Below are 20,235 nucleotides of genomic sequence, written 5' to 3'. Positions count from 1 at the left end.
GGACGGGGGCAGTTGTGTGCCTGGGATGAAAGCTAGGGATGCCAATCCTTGGTCTCCCTCACTTCACAGCACTGTTCCTAAGGGAGCTGTTTAGATCACTCAGGCCTCAGTAGCCAGTCAGGACCTCCAGATGGACTGCCAATCAGAATGAGGAGGGCACTTCTGGTCCACCCTGCAGGATGGTTTGTGGCTCAGGGCTTAAGGGTGGGTCTCTGTTCTGTGTGCTGGGCTCTGATCACTGCTGCTGGGAGCCATAAGGAGAGAGTATGAGCACAGAATCTGCCATGGTGAGTGAGGGGCCGCCATCCCACATGGGGAGAAGGCTCCAGAGCCAGTGTGGGGTCCCCCCTGGGGCTGTGGAAATGGCCTCAGGACGCAGTGTCTGGAGTGATTCCCTTTGGTCCTCTGAGGTCCCTGCAACTCCCAGGCAGCAGTAGGACCTCTGAGTGATTTATCGCTGGGGTTGGCGCCTTCACAGAGCATGGGCGAGTGTGAACCTTTGTGCGGGAATATCCTAGTCACCATGCAAAGCATGGTGATCATTTTTTTTTATTTCATTCAGTAAAAACTGTAGGCAGGGAATGCAGATTTGCTAACTTGCAGAGCCCTGGTCACCCTAGTGTCTTCTAAAAGTTCTGCACTTGGCACTGAAAATTCAGGTGTAGGATCCCTCTGCAGTTAATTCTGTGCAGGGTGTAAAGTCTGTGTCATTAACACATTTGCATGTAGATTCCAGGGTCGTCCAGTCATGAGTGTCAGTAAGACCAGACTTACTATGATTCCTGGCCTCATGTGGCAAAATTAACTCTATATTTATTGTGTTCTAATTTCTAAGTTTGCTCTCATGTTCTGTTGATCTCTTTATTCTTTGCCAGACTGCACAGTCCCCCCTCCCCCATAGGTTTTCTCTGTGTAGCACTGACCTGGAACTCACATGTAGACCAGGCTGGCCTCAAACAGTTAAGTGCTTCCTTTATAGGTGTGTGTTGCCACCACCGCCCAGTTCATTGCAGTCTTTATAGCATTTTCATTCAAAGTTTGAAGTCAGGTGGTGTCACAGTGTTTATGTACTGTTTATTCAGTCCTGTGATGATCAATTTTTCATTCATCATATTATTTTTGTTTCTCATGCAATTTAGTTTGTAGCATAAATTGTTAGACTTTAATTGAACTTTTGCTCTATCTGTAGCTCAAATTCTGCATTGTCATTATATAATATTGACATGATAGACACATGGCTGTTTTCTACTCAAGGTTAGACTTGCTCCCTGCTAAGGAAGCCCATCCTCCATTAGGCACAGTTCCCAGTGGGATCCCCAACTCTCCATGGTTAAATGGGCACTGTTACACTCTTTCCTAAAAAGACTCTTTAATTCAGTTTGCATTTATGTAGGAGGAGATGGTGCCTGTGTCTCCATGCAGCTAGGGAACAGAGGAAAGAATTTCATGACCCCAGCCATAGACATTTGAATCCATTGTCGTGTTTCACCAACTGATTGTAATCATTGAAGCCAGTTGTTGTCATCCAGGTCTGTCACCTTCTCCTCAGTCCCCAAAAACAAGATGTTGCTTGGCCCCTTTTTCTCCCAGTTGAGTCTGGTCTGGGCTGTGATCAGACAGATTTGTGACTCTCCATGTTTGCTGGACTGAAGTCTTTTGGGTTTAATTTGTTAAAATGTTTAAATCAGTGGTAGTGTTGCTTGCTATTAATCCCAGCACTTGAGATGCAGAGGCAGGCAGATCTGTGAGTGTGAGGCCTGCCTGGTCTACAGAGTGAGTTCCTAGGACAGCAGACTGTTACAATGAGAAACTCTGTCTGGAAAAACAAAAACAAACAAACAAAAAGCATTGCCTTGGTCATAGTGCTTCACAGCAAGGGAGGAGTCAGTAAGGCAGGTTATGTAGTATTTTGTTATATTATGTCTGTATTCTCCACATGTCCTGGGAAATCAAGTAAGGTCAAATGAAAGAGTAATGTTCTGTGGAATATTATCTTAACTGGACAAAGATTTGTTACCTTTGTTTATGATGTGGAATATTATCTTATGTGAAGATGTTATATTTGTATCTGTTGCATTTGTTTAATGATGTGAGGATGTGTTACATTTGTTTATCCTGCATTTAATTATGAAGAGATGTGTTGCTGTTTCACTTTGCCTGTGTAAGGCACCTGGGTGGTAAATAAAAAGCTGAATGACCAATACCTGGGCTGAAGAGGGATACACAGGGCTGGTGGGCAGAGAGAATAAACAGGAGCAGAAATCTATGATCCAAAGAAAGAGAGGGAAGAAGAAAAGAGAGAATGAGGGAGAAAGAGAGGGACATACCCAGGGCCAGGAGCCTGGCAGCCACCAGCCAGACATGGAGAAAGCAGGAAAGATATACAGAAAGAATGAAATCCCCTGGGCATAAGGCAGATAAAGAGAAACAGGTTAATTTAAGTTGAAAGAGCTAGCCAGAGATGAACCTAAGCTAGCCCAAGCATTCAAAACTAATAATAAGTCTCTATGCCATGGTGTGGGAGCTTGCTGCTGTCTCTCTTAAAAGTGCCTAGTACATTCGGTGTTTCAATGTGGGGCATGGAATTTCCACATACATCCTGAGAAAGCTGAAAAAAAAGAAAAAGAAAATAACATCAACAACAATGAATAGCCCAACTTTGTGCCAATATTTTGTACAACAGCCATTAGAAGTGGTACGTAAAAATTTCCTAAATCTATAATTTATCATTATATGGATGATATTTTATTAGCTGACTCAAATGCAGATACTTTAGAAAGAATGTTTGAAGAAGTAAAGAAAATTTTGCCTTGCTGGGGATTACAAATTGCTCCTGAAAAGATGCAAAGAGGAGATTCTATTATTTAGGATATAAAATAGAACTTCAAAAAATTAGACCTCAAAAGGTGCAAATTAGGAGAGATCAACTACAGACTCTTAATGACTTTCATAGATTATTTGGAGACATTTCTCATCTAAGAACTATTGTTGGGGTAAAAAATGATGAACTGAATAATTTGTTTTAAACTTTAGAAGGTGACAAGGACTTAAATAGTCCAAGAGAATTATCACCTGAAGCTGAGAAAGAATTGGCCTTGGTAGAAAAGAAAGTACATGAAGGGCACGCAGATCGTATTGATCCAAAGCTGGATTGTATTTTGGTTATTTTACCTTCTAGGCATTCTCCAACAGGAATATTAATGCAAAAGGAAGATATTATATTGGATAGGATATTTTTACCAAATAAACCAAATACAAAATTAAAAACTTATGTGGAAAAAATCTCTGACTTGATTTGGAAAGGAAAATTGAGACTTCGTCAATTAGCAGGAATAGACCCAGCAGAAATTGTCGTACCTTTAACTAAGGAGGACATTGAAAAATTATGGATAGAAAATGAAGTTTGGCAAAAAGCTTGTAGTAAATTTTTGGGAGAAATTAACAGCAAATATCCCAAAAGCAATATAATTGATCTTATAAAGAGAGCTGATTGGATCTTGCCTCGAATTGTGAGGAAAAAACCCATATCTGGAGTTTGTACATTTTATACAGATGCCAACAAACAAGGGAAGGCAGGTTACAAATCAGAAAATTTAAGTAAAGTGGTTCAAAGTCCTTATAATTCAGTTCAAAAATCAGAATTGTATGCTATTCTGTTGGTATTAATGGATTTTTCAGAACCTCTCAATGTATTAACTGACTCTCAGTATGCTGAAAGAGTAGTATTACATATTGAGACTGCAGAATTTATCCCTGATGCTTCAGAATTAACTTCACTATTTATTCAATTACAAAATACAATCAGGAAAAGGAGTCATCCTTTATATATAACTCACATCCGATCCCATACTGGTCTGCCAGGCCCTCTAGCACAAAGCAGTGATGAGATTCATAAATTATTGATAGGAAATGTGCTGGAGGCCTCAGAATTTCATAAAAAAAATCATGTAAATAGTAAAGGTTTAAAAAAGGATTTTCCATAACCTGGCAACAAGCCAAAGAAATAGTAAAGAAATGTCCTACTTATTCCTTCTACAATCAAACGCCATTACCAGCAGGATGTAACCCAAAGGGTACTCAGAGGAATGAAATCTGGCAGATGGACGTGTTTCACTTTGCAGAATTTGGAAAATTGAAATATGTACACCACACTATCGATACTTATTCAGGATTTCAATGGGCAACTGCTTTGAGTTTCCAAAAAGCTGATTCTTTAATCACTCATTTGCTAGAAGTTATGGCCATCATGGGTATACCTGCACAAATCAAAACTGATAATGCTCCATCATACGTCTTTGTTAAAATGAAACAATTTTTTGCTTATTATAATATAAACCACATTACAGGTATACCACATAATCCTACAGGTCAGGCAGTTATAGAAAGATCAAACAGAACTCTAAAGGATATGCTAAATAAACAAAAAGGAGTAACAAAAAAAACCCAGAAATAGACTACATAATGCTCTATTAACTTTGAATTTTCTCAATGCCAATGAGAAAAGAACAACAGCTGCAGAGAGACATTGGATAATAGAAAAAACTACAGAATTAAATCAACCTATATACTTTAAGGATGTGCTAACCCCAGAATGGAAACCAAAATATGTGTTACATTGGGGATGAGGTTTTGCTTTTATTTCTACAGGAGAAGATAAGCTGTGGGTACCATCAAAATTGATGAAGGTTTGATTTGAACAAGAGAGACCTCTTAATTAGAGGAGGTGATAGTTCATCAACTATCATGAACATCCAATTTAAACTAACTTATACCAGTAACACATGCCTTTTCATTTAATCAGATAATAACTTGCCAAAAAGGAACATACCCCTCCCAAAAAAAAAAAAACCTTGGGGAAAGGTTTTTGTTTTTGTCTTCTAGGAGAATGAAGATTAAGGAATTTGAAGAACACTAGACAAATGAGACAACTGAAGAAAAGGGACAAATCGTCTATACTAAGAAACAGAGTGAAATGGCGTATGGGTATGTTATCTAAAAAATTTTATGTCTTCCTAAATGTTTGTTTCTGCTTTTCTTTAAAGATTTAACACTATTGGTCTTCTTTTTTTTTTTTTCGAGACAGGGTTTCTCTGTGTAGCTTTGCGCCTCTCCTGGAACTCACTTGGTAGCCCAGGCTGGCCTTGAACTCACAGAGATCCACCTGGCTCTGCCTCCCGAGTGCTGGGATTAAAGGCGTGTGCCACCACCGCCCGGCCACTATTGGTCTTCTAATAGTCCCAGTTTAATTAAAATTTAAAGCTGACTTTGGAGTTGGAGAATGGCTCTCTCCTTCTTTAAACTCAAGCTTGTTGTTAAAAGGAAAATGCAAACTCCCTGTATCATGCCAGAATAAAAGAGCCATCTTCTGCTATGGGACAGGAGAAAAGCCAAATTAATTAAGGGACTATTCTATTACTAATCTGAACTCTTTGATTCTATTCTGATTCTTTAAACTTTTCTTAAAGTATGAATTTTATATCAAAATTTACAAGTTTACTATATATAGATATATATACATTTTAAATTTTGTTAAGATATAAATGGTCATATAGAGTACTAACTAATTCTAAAAAGCTGCATATATAGTCTTTGTGTTCGAGTCTCTTATCAATTTTTTTGCAGGAAATCACGGTCAGGCCTAACATCAACTGAAGTCTCCAGGAAGAAGATGGGGCCCAACAACAACAACAATTCCATGTGGACAATAATAACATCACTAAGCTGACAAACATCATCTACAGATCAGCTTTGAACTACAAAGTGCTCAGAGCAATTTTGAGAGAGCTAGCTGAGATGATCAGTCTCAAAGACTACTTGAATAAGGATTTGAGATAAACCCTGAACTTTGGCATTATATCCAGACTGGATAACAAAGGATATAGTTACCTTTCCTAGAATTTGACAATTAACCTAAAATTTTTCTTTTCAGGATAAAGATACCTTCGCCCATACCCAGCAGGAAGCAATTTCAAGAATACGATGCCCACATTCCCAAAAGGTGGTGTGGGGCAGGTGGTTTTTTTGGTCTTTTAATGGGCTTTGGGTCTGGAATAATTTTCATTGATTAGGGGGGTTGGTTACAAGTTGTTGTCAAGGGATAGGAAAAGGGCTAAGCAAAGGAGATTAGATTTAAGGTTCTTATTTTTAAAAAAAAAGAAAGAAAGAAAAGAAAAGAAAAATGTAAATACTTTACATTGGATTGGATCATTTTATATTGTATACAAATTATATATATTGAAATTGATAGTGTTAGAAAATGCTATATGTATATTTCTAATTGCACCGTTCATATCACAATGTAATGCAATTTTCTGATCCTTGGATGTTGTTATTACCAACTACTAGGATATAAAGAAATGAAAGTTAGTAGTTAGACATTACAATAGAACTTGTAGTTATATTAGGTATGTTTTCAAGATTGAGTAGATATATTTTAGATAGACAGGTTATCTTCAAACCCTTCAGAGATCTACAGAATATGGCATTTAAAATGTTGTAATAACTTAGAAAATTTTTCTTTTTTGTTATGACTATGAGACATGTCGGCTCCTGGCAATACCAATCTACTTCAGAGAAAATATGGGCATTGAAAAAACTGCAATTGGAGTTAACTTTCATTGTGGCAAAAGTTAGTCACTGGACAACAAAGTATCCTCAGATCAACTGCTGACAAACAGGACAGACAGGACACGAAACAAAGGACTACTGATTCTTGTCAAAACAAGTGTGGTTATGGCTTTATCAAAAGGCATCTTCTGAGGCCAGGACAATATGACACCATCCCTGAAGTGGCCTTCACAATCCGGGAAAGGTACAGTGCCCTTTTCTTCTAAGGCAGCTTAACAGGCAGCGGGCTGATGGCTCCTGATGTGCAATGGGAAGGTAGTTGAAACAGTTATTCTTGAAGAGTAATTAATCTCACACCTCTCAACAGTAGAATGGCATTTAATAGAGGTGTGTGGAGAAGAACGGGATGCTGAGATGAAGCCACATACACACATAGCCAAGAAGAATGGACAGCTGAATTAAAAAAACATCAACAATTTCCAGAATTTAAAATCCTGAATCATGACATGACACTAGTGGAATTCAGGTGTTTCTGGTATGTAGACTGCTCTCACCCAATGTGAGGTTGAACTGTCAACCTTGTGTACATTCTACTTCACAAATGAGTCTGTCAGATACGCTAAGCCTATAGGCTGAAGATGATGCCCCAACACTGCGGAGAAACCTCAGATGATTGTCCAGGCAGCTGGCTGTTTCTGTCAACTCACAAATTTTTGGAAGTTGCTTGCATATACTTCCTGTTTTTATTTTTGTTAGCTAATATTATTTCCTTCTTGGGTCTCTGAGGGAGTTGAAGATTAGTTAGTTATAGTTGAAGATTAATTAGGATAGAAAGTGAATTAGATACAATAGAATAGATAATGGAATTATTTTCTCTGAATTTGTCAAATACAAATGAATTAGACATTGTTGAGATATTTATTACTTGTATATATTGTATATAGTTATTGTACTTTTGTATATAGTTTTTCTTATGTTAGTTATAAGCTTTTTCTTTTTTTCCTTTTAATTAAAATAGAAAAGGGGAAATATGGTGATATTTTATTTGTATTAAAATGTTATTTGTATATTAATAAATAAAGTTGCCCGGGGGTCAGAGCTATTAGCAAGCCATAGGAAAGCAGGGCAGAGGTGGCTTACGCTTGTAATCCTAGCACTTGGTAGGCAGAGCTGGGTAAGGCTCTGTGTGTTCAGGGATACAGCCATTATTGGATACACATGCCTTTAATCTCAATACCAATCATGGAAAACCTGGAGGCCTATACAGACAGGCTGTGACGAGGCAGTCATGTAGTTGGGTTTACAACCAATGAGAAGGCAGAACAGGAACTCTATATAAAAACTTTAACACAGGGATAGCTCTGGTTCGGAGAGGTAGGACCACTGCAGGAGGAAGGGTAAGGTTTTAGCTCTTAGCTCTGACCTCTTGGCTTTCTTCTTTGCATTGGTTCTGTGTTTCTTATTTAATAAGAAGGTTGGTTACGTCTACACAACAACACCAAAAAAACCCGAATACAGCTTCTTTAAGAGGTTCTGCCATAGAAAAAGCATTTAAACAGCCCTTTTCACCTGTGTATATTCAAACAGTATTGGACTATCACATAATATGTGGATCTTTGAAATCCGCCTAAATGCATTGTCCATCATGGTTTAACTTGAGCCTGTCATGACGTGTGTCAAAATGTTGAAGGTTGAATGAAAAATCTTCCAGGTAGTGTGCTGACTTTGAGCATTTGTCTTTGGTGTGAGCCTTCATTGGTGACTTACAATCACAATTGTGACATAGAGTCACTATTGGTGACTTCTCCTTAGGAGGAGGAGCCTTTATACAGGAATATAGTCTCACCACATTTCTTCATTTTTTTGAAAGTGAGCAGCCCCCTTCCTTCTCATGTAGGCATGCCATCACCAACAGTAGAGACTTCATTCTTAAATAATGTAAGGTAAAGTAGAAGCAATTGCTTTTCCTTGTCAAAATCCATATTTCTTGCCTGATATTTTTATGTTTATATTTTTGGCAGATTGAATCAGGTTTTTGTACATGTCAGGCATTTGCTCTTGTGCTGAACTTTACCCATGTCATGACTTTTGAACTTTGGCTTTGGTGTCATTTTTCAGAGCAAAAATGCATTCATTCATGAAATTAATAGTGATCCCCTGAATCACTAAATTGTCGATGTGTAGTATTGTCCCTACCTTTATGTATGGTTTTACACTTTCATATTGTTTTCAAATGTGTTATCTTATCTGTTAACCCATCTGTCTATACTCCTTCCCTTTGGGTGTTTGTTTTACTGTTTTAGGATCAGCATTTACTTTACTAATGTTCTTGAGAACTCATTGATCTATCAGACAGCAACTTAATAAAAATGCTTTGCATCCTGGGAATGATTAGCCTTATGGTTCAATAGACAAATATAGAACTGGCGTGAATGTTTTACTCTAGGGAGAAATTTTGAGTAAGGCCTGAGTGCTTTCTGGTGTTTTTTTTTTTTTTTGTTAGATATAGGGTCTCAGTATATACCTTTGGCTGTCCTTGAAATCTCTACATACACCAGGTAAGCTCAGAAATCACAAATTTCACCTGTCTCTGCCTCCCGAGTTTTGGGATTAGAGTTGTGCACCACCACAGCCCTATTGTGTATCCTTTCTTGAAGTTAATAATTTTGATAAAATTCTGCTGATGTATACTAAATAGTGTTACTCTGTTTGCATGTCTCTCTGTGTATATTCCTAGGCATTTCTCCTGCTGTGCCATAATCTATTCTGTGGGCACTGGAATGGAAGGTGTCATTCTCTCTTGATGTTTCCTTTCAAAATGAGTTGGTGACTTTATTTGATATTTACTTACCCATGTCATAGAATGTATCAAGCACACAGAATTGTGAGAATATATTCTCAATGAAGTGTACATTTGCAATGCAGTCAGTCTCACCATTTCTATTATGTGCATATATGGGATACTTTAGGATGCAGTGACCTATGAGGATGTGCATGTGAACTTCACTCATGAAGAATGGACTTTGCTGGATCCTTCCCAGAAGAGTCTCTACAAAGATGTGATGCTGGAAACCTACTGGAACCTCACTATTGTAAGTAAGAATGTGAGGTTCCTGCCAGTTTTTAACTTAAGGGGACAAGCTTTTCTTGGAGATTGGTGCTCTCCTATAATTTTGAATGTTAAAGAAGAAAAGTTCTGGTGAATATAGCAGGCATTGTTCTAAAGTTCATGAAAGACAGTAATTTCAATTGTTCCTAATTTCCAGTAATATATCTCATTGTCTGGTGCTGTATTTTAGGGTACAAATGGGAAGACCACAATATTGAAGAACATTATCAAAATTCTTCAAGACATAGCAGGTAATTTTGATGGGCAAGCTGATATATATGTATGTTTGTGATAAGTACTGGGTTCCTGGTTGCTGGGTTCCTCCATCACTGATGCAATAAGTCAAATCAAACCAAATTAATATATCCAGATTTAATAAACAGAGCATAGCAAAGCAGAGCACTCCATGGGCTCTCAAGAAGGCATGAGACAGAACAGGAGAGCACCCATGACAGATCTATAGACCAGGTCTTAAAGAGCCAATAGGCATTGCCATGGTCCCAGATATCTCTGGGGGAGGAGCCACCAATTGTGGGCTTTCTGGAATGAGGTCACATCGGCTGTAAATTGTAAACATCCCAACTTTATTTTGGGTATATACGGGAGCAGGTTCAAGTCTGTCTACTTCTTGCTAACATGGGACCATGTGCTGAGGGGGGGAGTGTTGTGTCAGGTGAGCCCATGCTCAGCAGGGGAATGGGTGGAGAAGCATTTGGATAGCTGTGGTCCAGGAGACCTCATGCGTCTGTTCTTGAGGAGGTGGAGAAGGCGGTTTGCTAGGAGAAAAAAGAATAGCTTTTTTTCACTGGCCTTATGAACAGGGATAGCCATTGGTAGTAGGAAGACTGCCAGAAAGAATGGAACTGAGAAGTGTCTTGGTTGTACAAAAGAGTCAAGGGTGAATGAGTGAGGCATGAGGGCAGATATGCCCTTAATTGGGACGTCTTGTAAATCTAGGTTTCAGTTGCTGGGTAGGTGCCCACTTGTGCCTGGAGAGGTGGTACCAGCAATGAAATCCCAGGAGCTTGAGGAGATGGCATGCCAAATCTAGGGATGATGTGTTCCAGGAGTACTGGAGCCATGTATCTTCTGTTTTTCTGGAGGTTGGGAGAGCATCCATCCTGTAAATGTGTCAATAAGAGTTAAGAGATATGGAGCCTTTTTATGAACAGGCATGTGGGTGAAATCTACCTGTTAGTATTTGTCCAGTCGGCATTCTTTTTGGTGGTTGGCATTCTCAGAGCTGTTGTAGGAGCTGGTATACCTGCAGGGCCCCCTGTGGATTTGGCCTTGTCCCTGGCAGGAGGAGTGAACCTACAGAATATGCTCAAAAATGGGTGGGGTCAAAAATAGGCTCTAGACACTGATATTTTTTTTCCATCAGGCCAGACTTCTAAAGTAGCCGAGCCCTTTTCCCAGGAACCTTCAGGTGTCTGTAAAACTACTAGAACAGATTGACAGCTTGGTGTCATAGTACAAAGCTATGGCTTTGGGTTAAAAGGCATGGATATTTTTAAGTCTAAATTCACTGAACAAAGGAGGTTGTGGGAATGGAGGAGGGAGTTGAACATGCCTGCAGGGTTCTATATCCTCTCCAGTGCTAACCTAGCTCTAAAAGCTGGACCAGTAAAATCCACAGAAATTTAAGGACCCCTGAAAACTGTTTATAATCAATGGTTTATCATTTTGTCAAAACTGCATATATCAAAGCTAAAATATGAACCTCTGAAGTTATATCTGAAACCAGTTTATCCTGTACCATGAGTATGTGAATGAGGTACACCTGTCTGTATTTTTAACAGGAAATGTACTAATGAGCTACTAAGGTGCTTGTAGTTTTGGGTTTTGGGGTGCTGTTAACTGGCAAATCTATTAGTACCCTGGTCATCAAACACCATCAGAACTGAGAAGGATAAGTAAATGAGCAGGAGTGAGCCAGCTTTCCAGTTACCCAGGCAGTCCCAAGTCTCTGTGTGATCATTAGGGGACAAGTCCCAGAGGTAGCACTTCTTCAGATGCCAAGCTCAGAGGATCTGACAGATTCTTTGTGGAGTAGAAATTTGGGGAGATCGACCTACCTGTCTTAGCAGAGTGGGACAATTGTTACCCCATTGCTCCACTTCTTCATAGTGTGGACATGATCTCAGCAGCAGTTAATGGTGTAAAAGCAGCTTTTCGCTGTGTGGCTGGCTTTGTTACATTTGAGGCAAGCCTCCAGGTGGAAGTTCTTCTGTGGCCATCCATCTTCTTGGAGAAGATACAGGATGCTTCCAGGAGTTGGCATGTCTCTCATAGAAAGCTTTTATATTGAATGCTATATTCTCAGTTCTCTGACAGTGTTTGAGAATGGGGGAACAAAATCTGTTAGGTATATCTAAATTAGACAAATGTTGTTTAGATTTAACTTTGAGGGCATATGTAAGTTAAGTCTAAATGTACAGTTTACCCAATTAGTTACAGCTTACCAATGTTAGTAAAAGCCAGAAGATTCAGTCTGTAGTTTTCAGTGGTGATCCTAAGATATATCAGGCCATACCAAGTATTAACATTGCTGACAATTTTATTTCAATATCAATGGTCAAACCAGCATTGTTTTAAATCCTGTTTAATACACCTTATTTTTAGGACAGGACAGAAATTATCAAACAGAAATATATCCTAACCCAAATTATATTGGAGACCTAATGTCTCCTTGGTGGGGCCATTCCAAGTGGTTACCATTATTAAAGATGGTGGTGAAGTATTTCTTTAACCTCAATCAAAATGGTGACTTGTGATGTTCTCTAGAACAGTTTCCATCTGGAGTCACAAGTCTTACAGATTTTAAAATATACCCATCTAGCAAGACACATTCAGGACACATAAACTCAGGAATTCAAAACTAGTCAGAAACATACATGTGTGGCGACACCATTCAGACATTTCCACCACACATAAAAAGTAAACAGGACCATTAACAGAAACAAAATTTTTTTTGGGTGTGAGCCTAGCCTTTAACGGCTGAGCCATCTCTCCAGCCCAGAAACACAATTTTTTAATGAGGCTCCTCACAATGATTTAGCATAGCTTAGTGAGAGGAACACTGTATAAGAGACCAGGAGGTTGTCTTGGTGTAGAAACATGAACCTCTATTCCACGTCTGTATGACACACAAAACATTCGACTATGGGAATGCAATGTGAAAACCCTTTATTTGTTATCTTCCTTTAGCAGGTGTGTCATCTGTCACTCTGGATACATCCATGTGAGCATAAAAGACATGGAAGAAAGCATTGTAGTTCTGTCTCTCTGAGAACAACTGGAAGATATGTGGTAGTCCCCACTATGAGAAGACATGATGAGTGTGATACAAGTTTATAATTAATTGGTTTTCCAACTTCATTGAGAATTTATCAAAAAACTTTCATTGCGGAACAACCTTATGAGTGCCAGGTATATGGAAATTCATCTCTCTTTTCTGGTTCACTGTGCACATGTAGCCACATGTAGTGTGGCTCACAGTATAAGAAAATGTTATGAATGCAATCAGTGTGGTCAGACCCTGAGTTCTTCAAGTTCTCTTCAAAGATGTGAAAAAGCTCATGTGGGAAGAGAAAATATTAAATGTGAGTCATCTACTAAAGGTTTCAGGCTTGACAGGCATCGTCAAACACACCAAAGAACCAATAATGAAGAGGCTGTCTATGAATGTAATCAACATGATAAAGCCTTTATAACTGATTGCTCTTTTGAAGTATACCAAAGAAATCATTTGGAAGGAAAACGCTATGAGTATAATCAAAGTTATAAAGCCTTTGGATGTGACAGTCTTCATCATCATGTACATAGAATTCAAACTCGAGAGAAATGCTATGAATGTAATCAATGTAGTAAAGCCTTTGTACAGACGAGTGATCTTCACAGACATGAAAGAATTCATACTGGAGAGAAACCATATGAATATATTCAATATAATAAAGCCTTTGCATAGACAAGAAATCTTAACAGTCATAAAAGATTTCATACAAGAGAGAAACCCTTTTTATATAATCAATATGGTAAAGCCTTTACAGGAAAGAATAGTCTTCACAGTCATGAAAGAATTCATACTGGAGAGAAACGCTATGAGTGTAATGAATGTGTTAAAGCATTTGCACAAAAGGGTAATCTTCAAAGTCATGAAAGAATTCATACTGGAGAGAAACCATATGAATATAATCAATGTGGTAAAGCCTTTACACAGAAGAGTCATCATGAAAGTCATGAAAGAATTCATACTGGAGAGAAACCCCATGAATGTAATCATTGTGGTAAAGCCTTTGCAATGAAGAATTATCTTCTCAGCCATGAAAGAATTCATACTGGAGAGAACACTTATGAATGTAATCAATGTGGTAAAGCCTTTGCACAGAAGAGTCATCTTCAAAGTCATGAAAGAATTCATACTGGAGAGAAACCCTATGATTGTCATCATTGTGGTAAAGCCTTTGCAAGAAAGAGTTCTCTTCTAACCCATGAAAGAATTCATAGTGGAGAGAAACCCTATGAATGTAATCAATGTGGTAAAGCCTTTGCATTGAAGAGTCATCTTCACAATCATGAAAGAATTTTCATGAGAGAAACCCTACGAAAATAATCAATGTGGTAAAGTCTTCGTACAGAAGAATAGCCTTCTAGGTCATTAAAGAATTCATACTGGAGAGAAAACATATAAATGTAATCAATGTGGTAAAACCTTTGCACATAAGATTTATCTTCAAAGTCATGAAAGAATTCATACTGGAGAGAAACCCTATGAATGTAATCAATGTGGTAAAGCCTTTGTACAGAAGAGTTATCTTCTCACCCATGAAAGACTTCATACTGGAGAGAAACCATATAAATGTGGCCAATGCGGTAAAGCCTTTGCATTGAAGAGTATTCTTCAAAATCATGAAAGAATTCATACTGGAGAGAAACTCTATGAATGTAATCAATGTGGTAAAGCCTTTGTACAGAAGAGTAGCCTTCTACGTCATGAAAGAATTCATACTGGAGAGAAACCCTATAAATGTGACCAATGTAGTAAAGCCTTTGCTCAGAAGGTTAGTGTTCAAAGTCATGAAAGAATTCACACAGGAGAGAAACCATATGAATGTAATCAATGTGGTAAAGCATTTGTACAAAATAGTAGCCTTCTAAGTCATTAAAGAATTCATACTAGCCAGTACTATGTGGATGTAATCAATGTGGTAATTTCAGATGTGAGCTGTCATGTAGATGCTGGAAACTGAATTGTGTGTTCTACAAGAGGTACTTGCTGAATTCCATTTTCATATGGGTTCAGGTCTCAAAGAAGAGATCAGGCATCAGTAGAGGAAGGAGACTGCCATGATCTGAGCATGAAGCAGTATAGCTGCTGCTTTATTGAAAAACGACTACATATTTTATACTCTATAACTGAATCTTAGTTTAGACTCAAGCAGGTTAAAAACAGACTTAATGATTCCAGGATAAAAGCAGCCATCAACCTCATTACAGCATTTTTCCTGGAGCAAAAAGTGATAAATTCAGCAAGTATCTTCATGCCTTTCTGGATGTGAACCCATTGTTTCTTTTCATAGTTGCTTTCATCCCTGAAACACGGTGTATCCAGTTAGTAAATCATTAAGTTCTCTATTTTTGGTGTAATCAGGGGGACACAATGAGGCTTCTTGTGTGGGAGTAGACATAGTAATCACATTGTGTGGTTCCATGGTGGTGGGGATTTTTTCCAAGAATTTTGTTTAAAGAGACTGCCTTGCCTATGTATATGTTCCCATCCTACAGTGTAGCCAGCAAAGTAAATTTCCCACAGTAAAAAGCATAAGGAAACTCCATAACATATAGTGAGAATTATTAAAATTGAAATAAAAATGATGCTGGAGAATTAAGATCGGCAATGTGGAAATACTGGAACTTTGTCAAACAGCAGTGGTCACCGTGCAGTCCACGCCAGGTGCTAAACTGCTAAACAATTTCTCATCCCTTTTTATTTCTTTTAAGATTCATTTTATTATTGTTACCTTTGTGAGTCCACATGAACAGTATACTTTAAAATCAGATGTCAGGCTGTGTGACCCAGTTCTTCCTTTCTACCATGTCTGTTCTGAGGACCACACCAGGTCCATCAGTCTTGGTTGAAAGCAGATTTACCTGATGAGCCATGCCATGATGAACACTGAGCTGTGATTTTTTTTTTTGTTAATTGATTTTTTTTGTTTGTTTTTTTAAACAGGCTAATGAAGTTCAGGCTGACCTTGAACTTCAGGCGTTTCTGCTTCCACCTCCAGTTACTGGGATGACAGGTTTTACTACCATGCCCTGTGTATGCAGAGGTCTTGTGTGTGCTGAGCAAGTATTCTATCCAATGATAGCCATCTGTTATGAAAACATTGAGTTAGCTGAGTTTTTCATATACAGGTCTACACTGAGAAACTGCCTCAAAACCAAAGCAAAACTGCAAACACAAACTTTTGTTAAAATAAACTCTGTGTGTGTGTGTGTGTGTGTGTGTGTGTGTGTGTGTGTGTTTTGAGATGGGGTCTATCTCAGTTGCCTAGACTGGTCTAGAACTCACAGTGTAGCCCTTGAATCCTGCCCCTTGGCCTCAGCTTCCTAAGTATCAGGAGAACAGGGCTGGACTAGGAAGTGAGTAAGCCAAAGGACAGAGTGGCCTAACTGTGTGTCCTGGGACTCACAGGTAGTAGCCAGAGATGCATGACAAGATCAGAATGTTCCTAGGGTTGGATTATATTCCTGAACCTTCCTTGAAATGGAATACCAGCATTTCAGCATGGAAGGATGGGAAGAGGCCCAGGATTCAATCCTCTTTGGGGTCAAAATATCCTGAGAGTCTCATGTGGGCTAGGGCCACAAATGCGGTGTGAGGCATTGCTCATAAAGAGAGAGATATACACTACCGAGACCATGGTCATGGCTTAGTTGCAGCTTCAGTGGCCTCATATAGAGGGTGAGTGAGCATGCCAGGGCCAGAGCTGTGCCCAGGAGTCCCTGGACAAGGACAAGGAAATGATGAAAAAGAGGCTTCCTTCTTGCTGACTGGTGGAGCACACTAAGCTGAGATTACACAAAACTGAAAAACCTCCCAGGTGGCAAAGTATTGCAGAAACCTTCCACTTCTCACATGGGAAACTGAAACAGAGAAGGAAGACAATCATGGCTAGAGCAATTCTGGGTATTGTTTCAACTGGTTATTGTAACTATGGTAACAAGTGTGCTGCACTTACATCTGTCTGAATAACTTGCATACGGAGGTCAAGTCACTCAACAAAGGCGAAAAACAATAAATGGACGATTCGTAGGAGTTGTACCCATGTATGCCATGTGTACTCTTATAAAATTTTTAAGTCTCCAAGTATTTATTAATGTAGGGGCAACAGAATGCATGTGTGGGAATCAGAGGACAACTTACCCGAATCCATTTTCTCCTCAACCATTTGCTTCCAAGGGATTCTTCTCTGATAGAACAGGTTTGGCAGCAAATATCATTATCCCTACAATCATCTCTCTAGCCCTCAGTTGTATCAGTTTGTGTGTGTTCTTTGTGTGAATGTGCATGTGTGGAGGCCACAGGTCAAAGTTGGGCATTTCATAAATTGATATTATACTCCAAGTTGATTTTATGGGTTATTGGGCAAGGCAAAGGATCTCCAGACTCTAGAATTCCCGAAAATGTTCTAATGGAGACCGTAAGGACAGGGGAGGCATTGTGGCTTTCTATCTAGAGCCAAATAGACAAAGTATTTGCTGACCTGAAACTCAGACAGTGGACAGTGCCTGGTTTATTTGTGCTGTGAGTACACAGGGCCTTGAGTCATTAAAAGATAATCTGTGTTTTTGATTGTGGTAACAAATCACATCCTCATAAATTCATGGCTGTACTGTCCACATATTGCTTTAATTTTCCTGTTTGTCATTCTGGCCCTATATATTCCATAACCAAAATCTTTTTGTAGTTTTATCTCATTATTTTAAGTTCAAAAAGTTCAAAAAAAGTAAATTCTGATATCAGGCTTTCATTTCCAAATATGAAGAGACGTTTTACAACCAAAACTTTTTGCAGTTAACAATTTTAGTTCAAACAAGAGTCTCTACAACTTTTTTTCTCAAGCCAGAGACCTTTTTAGGTACAGTAATAGTCTAAACCACACCGTTTTTAATGTTAGCTCAGGTTTTTTTGTGTTGTGTCAATTCCCACAGATCTCAGCTGCGAATGCCTTCTGGCTGCTTCTGGCGTCTGCCATTCTTAGCTTCTTAGCAGCTTCTGGAGCTGTTGAAACCATTCAGACTGCCTGCTTTGCAGTCTACTGTGACACTAACTCCTGTCTCTCTCTCTGTCTCTCTCTTTTTTTTTACCATTAAGTTAAGCGTAAATGCTGTGGGATGTTCTGTATGGCAAATGTGTTGCTCTGATTGGTCAATAAATAAAACACTGATTGGCCAGTGGCTAAGCAGGAAGTATAGGCCGGACAAGGAGGAGAAGAATAAAGCTGGGAAGTGGAAGGCTGAGAGAGAGACACTGCCAGCCGCCACAATGACAAACAGCATGTGAAGATGCTGGTAAGCCATGAGCCACATGGCAAGGTATAGATTTATAGAAATGGATTAATTTAAGCTGTAAGAACAGTTAGCAAGAATCCTGCCACGGGCATACAGTTTGTAAGAAATATAAGTCTCTGTGTTTGCTTGGTCAGGTCTGAGTGGCTGTGGGACTGGCAGGTGAGAGAGATTTGTCCTGACTGTGGGCCAGGCAGGAAAACTTTAGCTACATATAGATTCACACTCAATATTTACACTGTTCACAAACTCACATGTAACATATCTTGCAAAGCATTTAGACTCATATTCAACATTTACACTTTTTTAAAAATAAATTCACGTATACTTCTTATTTACTTATATCCTTAAAGAAACTCTAAGACTACCTTAACAAATATAATTCTTATTTACTTATATTCATCTTATGCTTACTTAAACTTATATTTACAACTAGCATCTTTACTTCTTACAAGCTTATTACTACATGTTTTTAGGACTACCTTAGATACTTCTTGCAAGCTTATATTCTTAAAGAAACTCTATAGCTCTATTTTACAAACTTATAGGGCTACCATTAGCATATATCTAACTTAGCAAACACCTAAAGATTTCTTAACACTTACAGATTTAACAATTTCTAACAAGACAGAATAATTTTCTACTCTTTACTCTTAATTATCACCACTCTCTGTATTAGATTCTCTTAACTAGACAACGTACACAAATCATTTCTAAAGATCAGAGCTTATCATTCTCAAAGTTCTGGAGAAACAAGAGTTTAATTCTTTAATGGCTCTCTCAACTCTGGGATTTAGTGACTTCTGTTGCTATGCATTTCAGATGTTTTATACCAACTCTATTAAGAGCTATCTCAGTTTACAGCAAACCCAAAATGAAAAAAGAGAAAAACCTTGTAAGGAATATTCTGTTTCTCAATTGCTTAGCTAGTCATTCCATAACAGTCAATTTCCCAACAGAAGATAGTTGTCTAAATTGGAGTCAGGTTCCAGACCTCCAGCTTCCAGCAGGTCTGAAAATGTTGTTGAAACATATTTACAATTGTCTCAAACTCCTCAGTAGTCTGGAAGCCTCTTTATACTTCTACTATCCCCAGACTGTAGGATGGAACCTTGTTATCACAAAAATTTAGTTGCTTTTTATCTCAAACTGTGGTACAATTTCCCCCCTTCTTAATTTTTTAAAGCTGTATTTGCCATGAGTTCTTTAACAACGGTGATGTTTCTGATATTTTTACTAGTTCAGTATTTTCATCAAAACTGCTACTATTCAAAAGAGTCAAGAACATAGATGTTCTTTCATGAAACGTATCCTTCATTAACTTACTCTGAGAAAAAGCACTTTCAGGATTTAGTATTTTCATCATTAGATTTAAGTCCTGATGTTATTAGCAGCTGTGATATTTAGCACTGATTTCTTATAAGGAACTTTTAGGTGAAGCAACTCTTTTTTAAGACAGCTAGATTTTCTGAAGTTTGTTCCCATCTATAAAGCAGTCATTTCTTTCTGAATGCCTGTTTCCTTGTCTCCTTATTAGATTTGCAAAGGAATTACTCATTGCAGGCAGTTTGTTTAAAAGGCAAAGAACTTTATTTTCCCATAAGTTTCTTCATATCTAAAACAATGTTCAGTGTATAAACTGCTTTGTCTTGCTTTCTTAAGGATTTTAGGTGGCTTCTTTGCTCTTAAAGGTAATTTTATGTCATCCAACGACGGTAAAAATTTTGCACAGCTATTAGGGTAAATGAGGCACTTTACCAGTGGAGCCCCAAACCGCGAAGCATCTAGGTCCGTATCCTTTCAATTTTTCATTGGAACTGACACTTAAACTCTTAGATGATTTTCCTCCTCATTCTTTTAAAAGCTGTATTTTAAGTTTACCATGAATGTATTTTCCAGCAGACAAAAGTGTTTCAGGGCAATATTGCCATCTTTAGTGGAAAAACTACCTTTCCCAGAATGCATTTCCCTTATATCAGTCC

General features: G+C 38.4%; 2 protein-coding genes across 2 annotated transcripts in view; one reads left to right on the top strand and one right to left on the bottom strand.

Moving 5' to 3' along the window:
- LOC131900701 (zinc finger protein 260-like) overlaps positions 1 to 20,235 on the bottom strand; it is a 409,697-nt gene that overhangs the window by 185,614 nt on the left and 203,848 nt on the right.
- LOC131900403 (zinc finger protein OZF-like) lies at positions 13,444 to 14,844 on the top strand. The gene is made up of 3 exons (XM_059251628.1): positions 13,444 to 13,533; positions 13,647 to 14,256; positions 14,339 to 14,844. Exons 1-3 carry the CDS (start codon positions 13,444 to 13,446, stop codon positions 14,842 to 14,844), a joined length of 1,206 nt encoding a protein of 401 aa, XP_059107611.1.

This window comes from Peromyscus eremicus, unplaced genomic scaffold, assembly GCF_949786415.1.
Source record: "Peromyscus eremicus unplaced genomic scaffold, PerEre_H2_v1 PerEre#2#chr22_unloc_1, whole genome shotgun sequence".
Taxonomy (NCBI): Eukaryota; Metazoa; Chordata; class Mammalia; order Rodentia; family Cricetidae; genus Peromyscus; species Peromyscus eremicus.
Note: the sequence above shows the minus strand (reverse complement) of the source record. Positions and strands in the feature narration are given on the sequence as shown.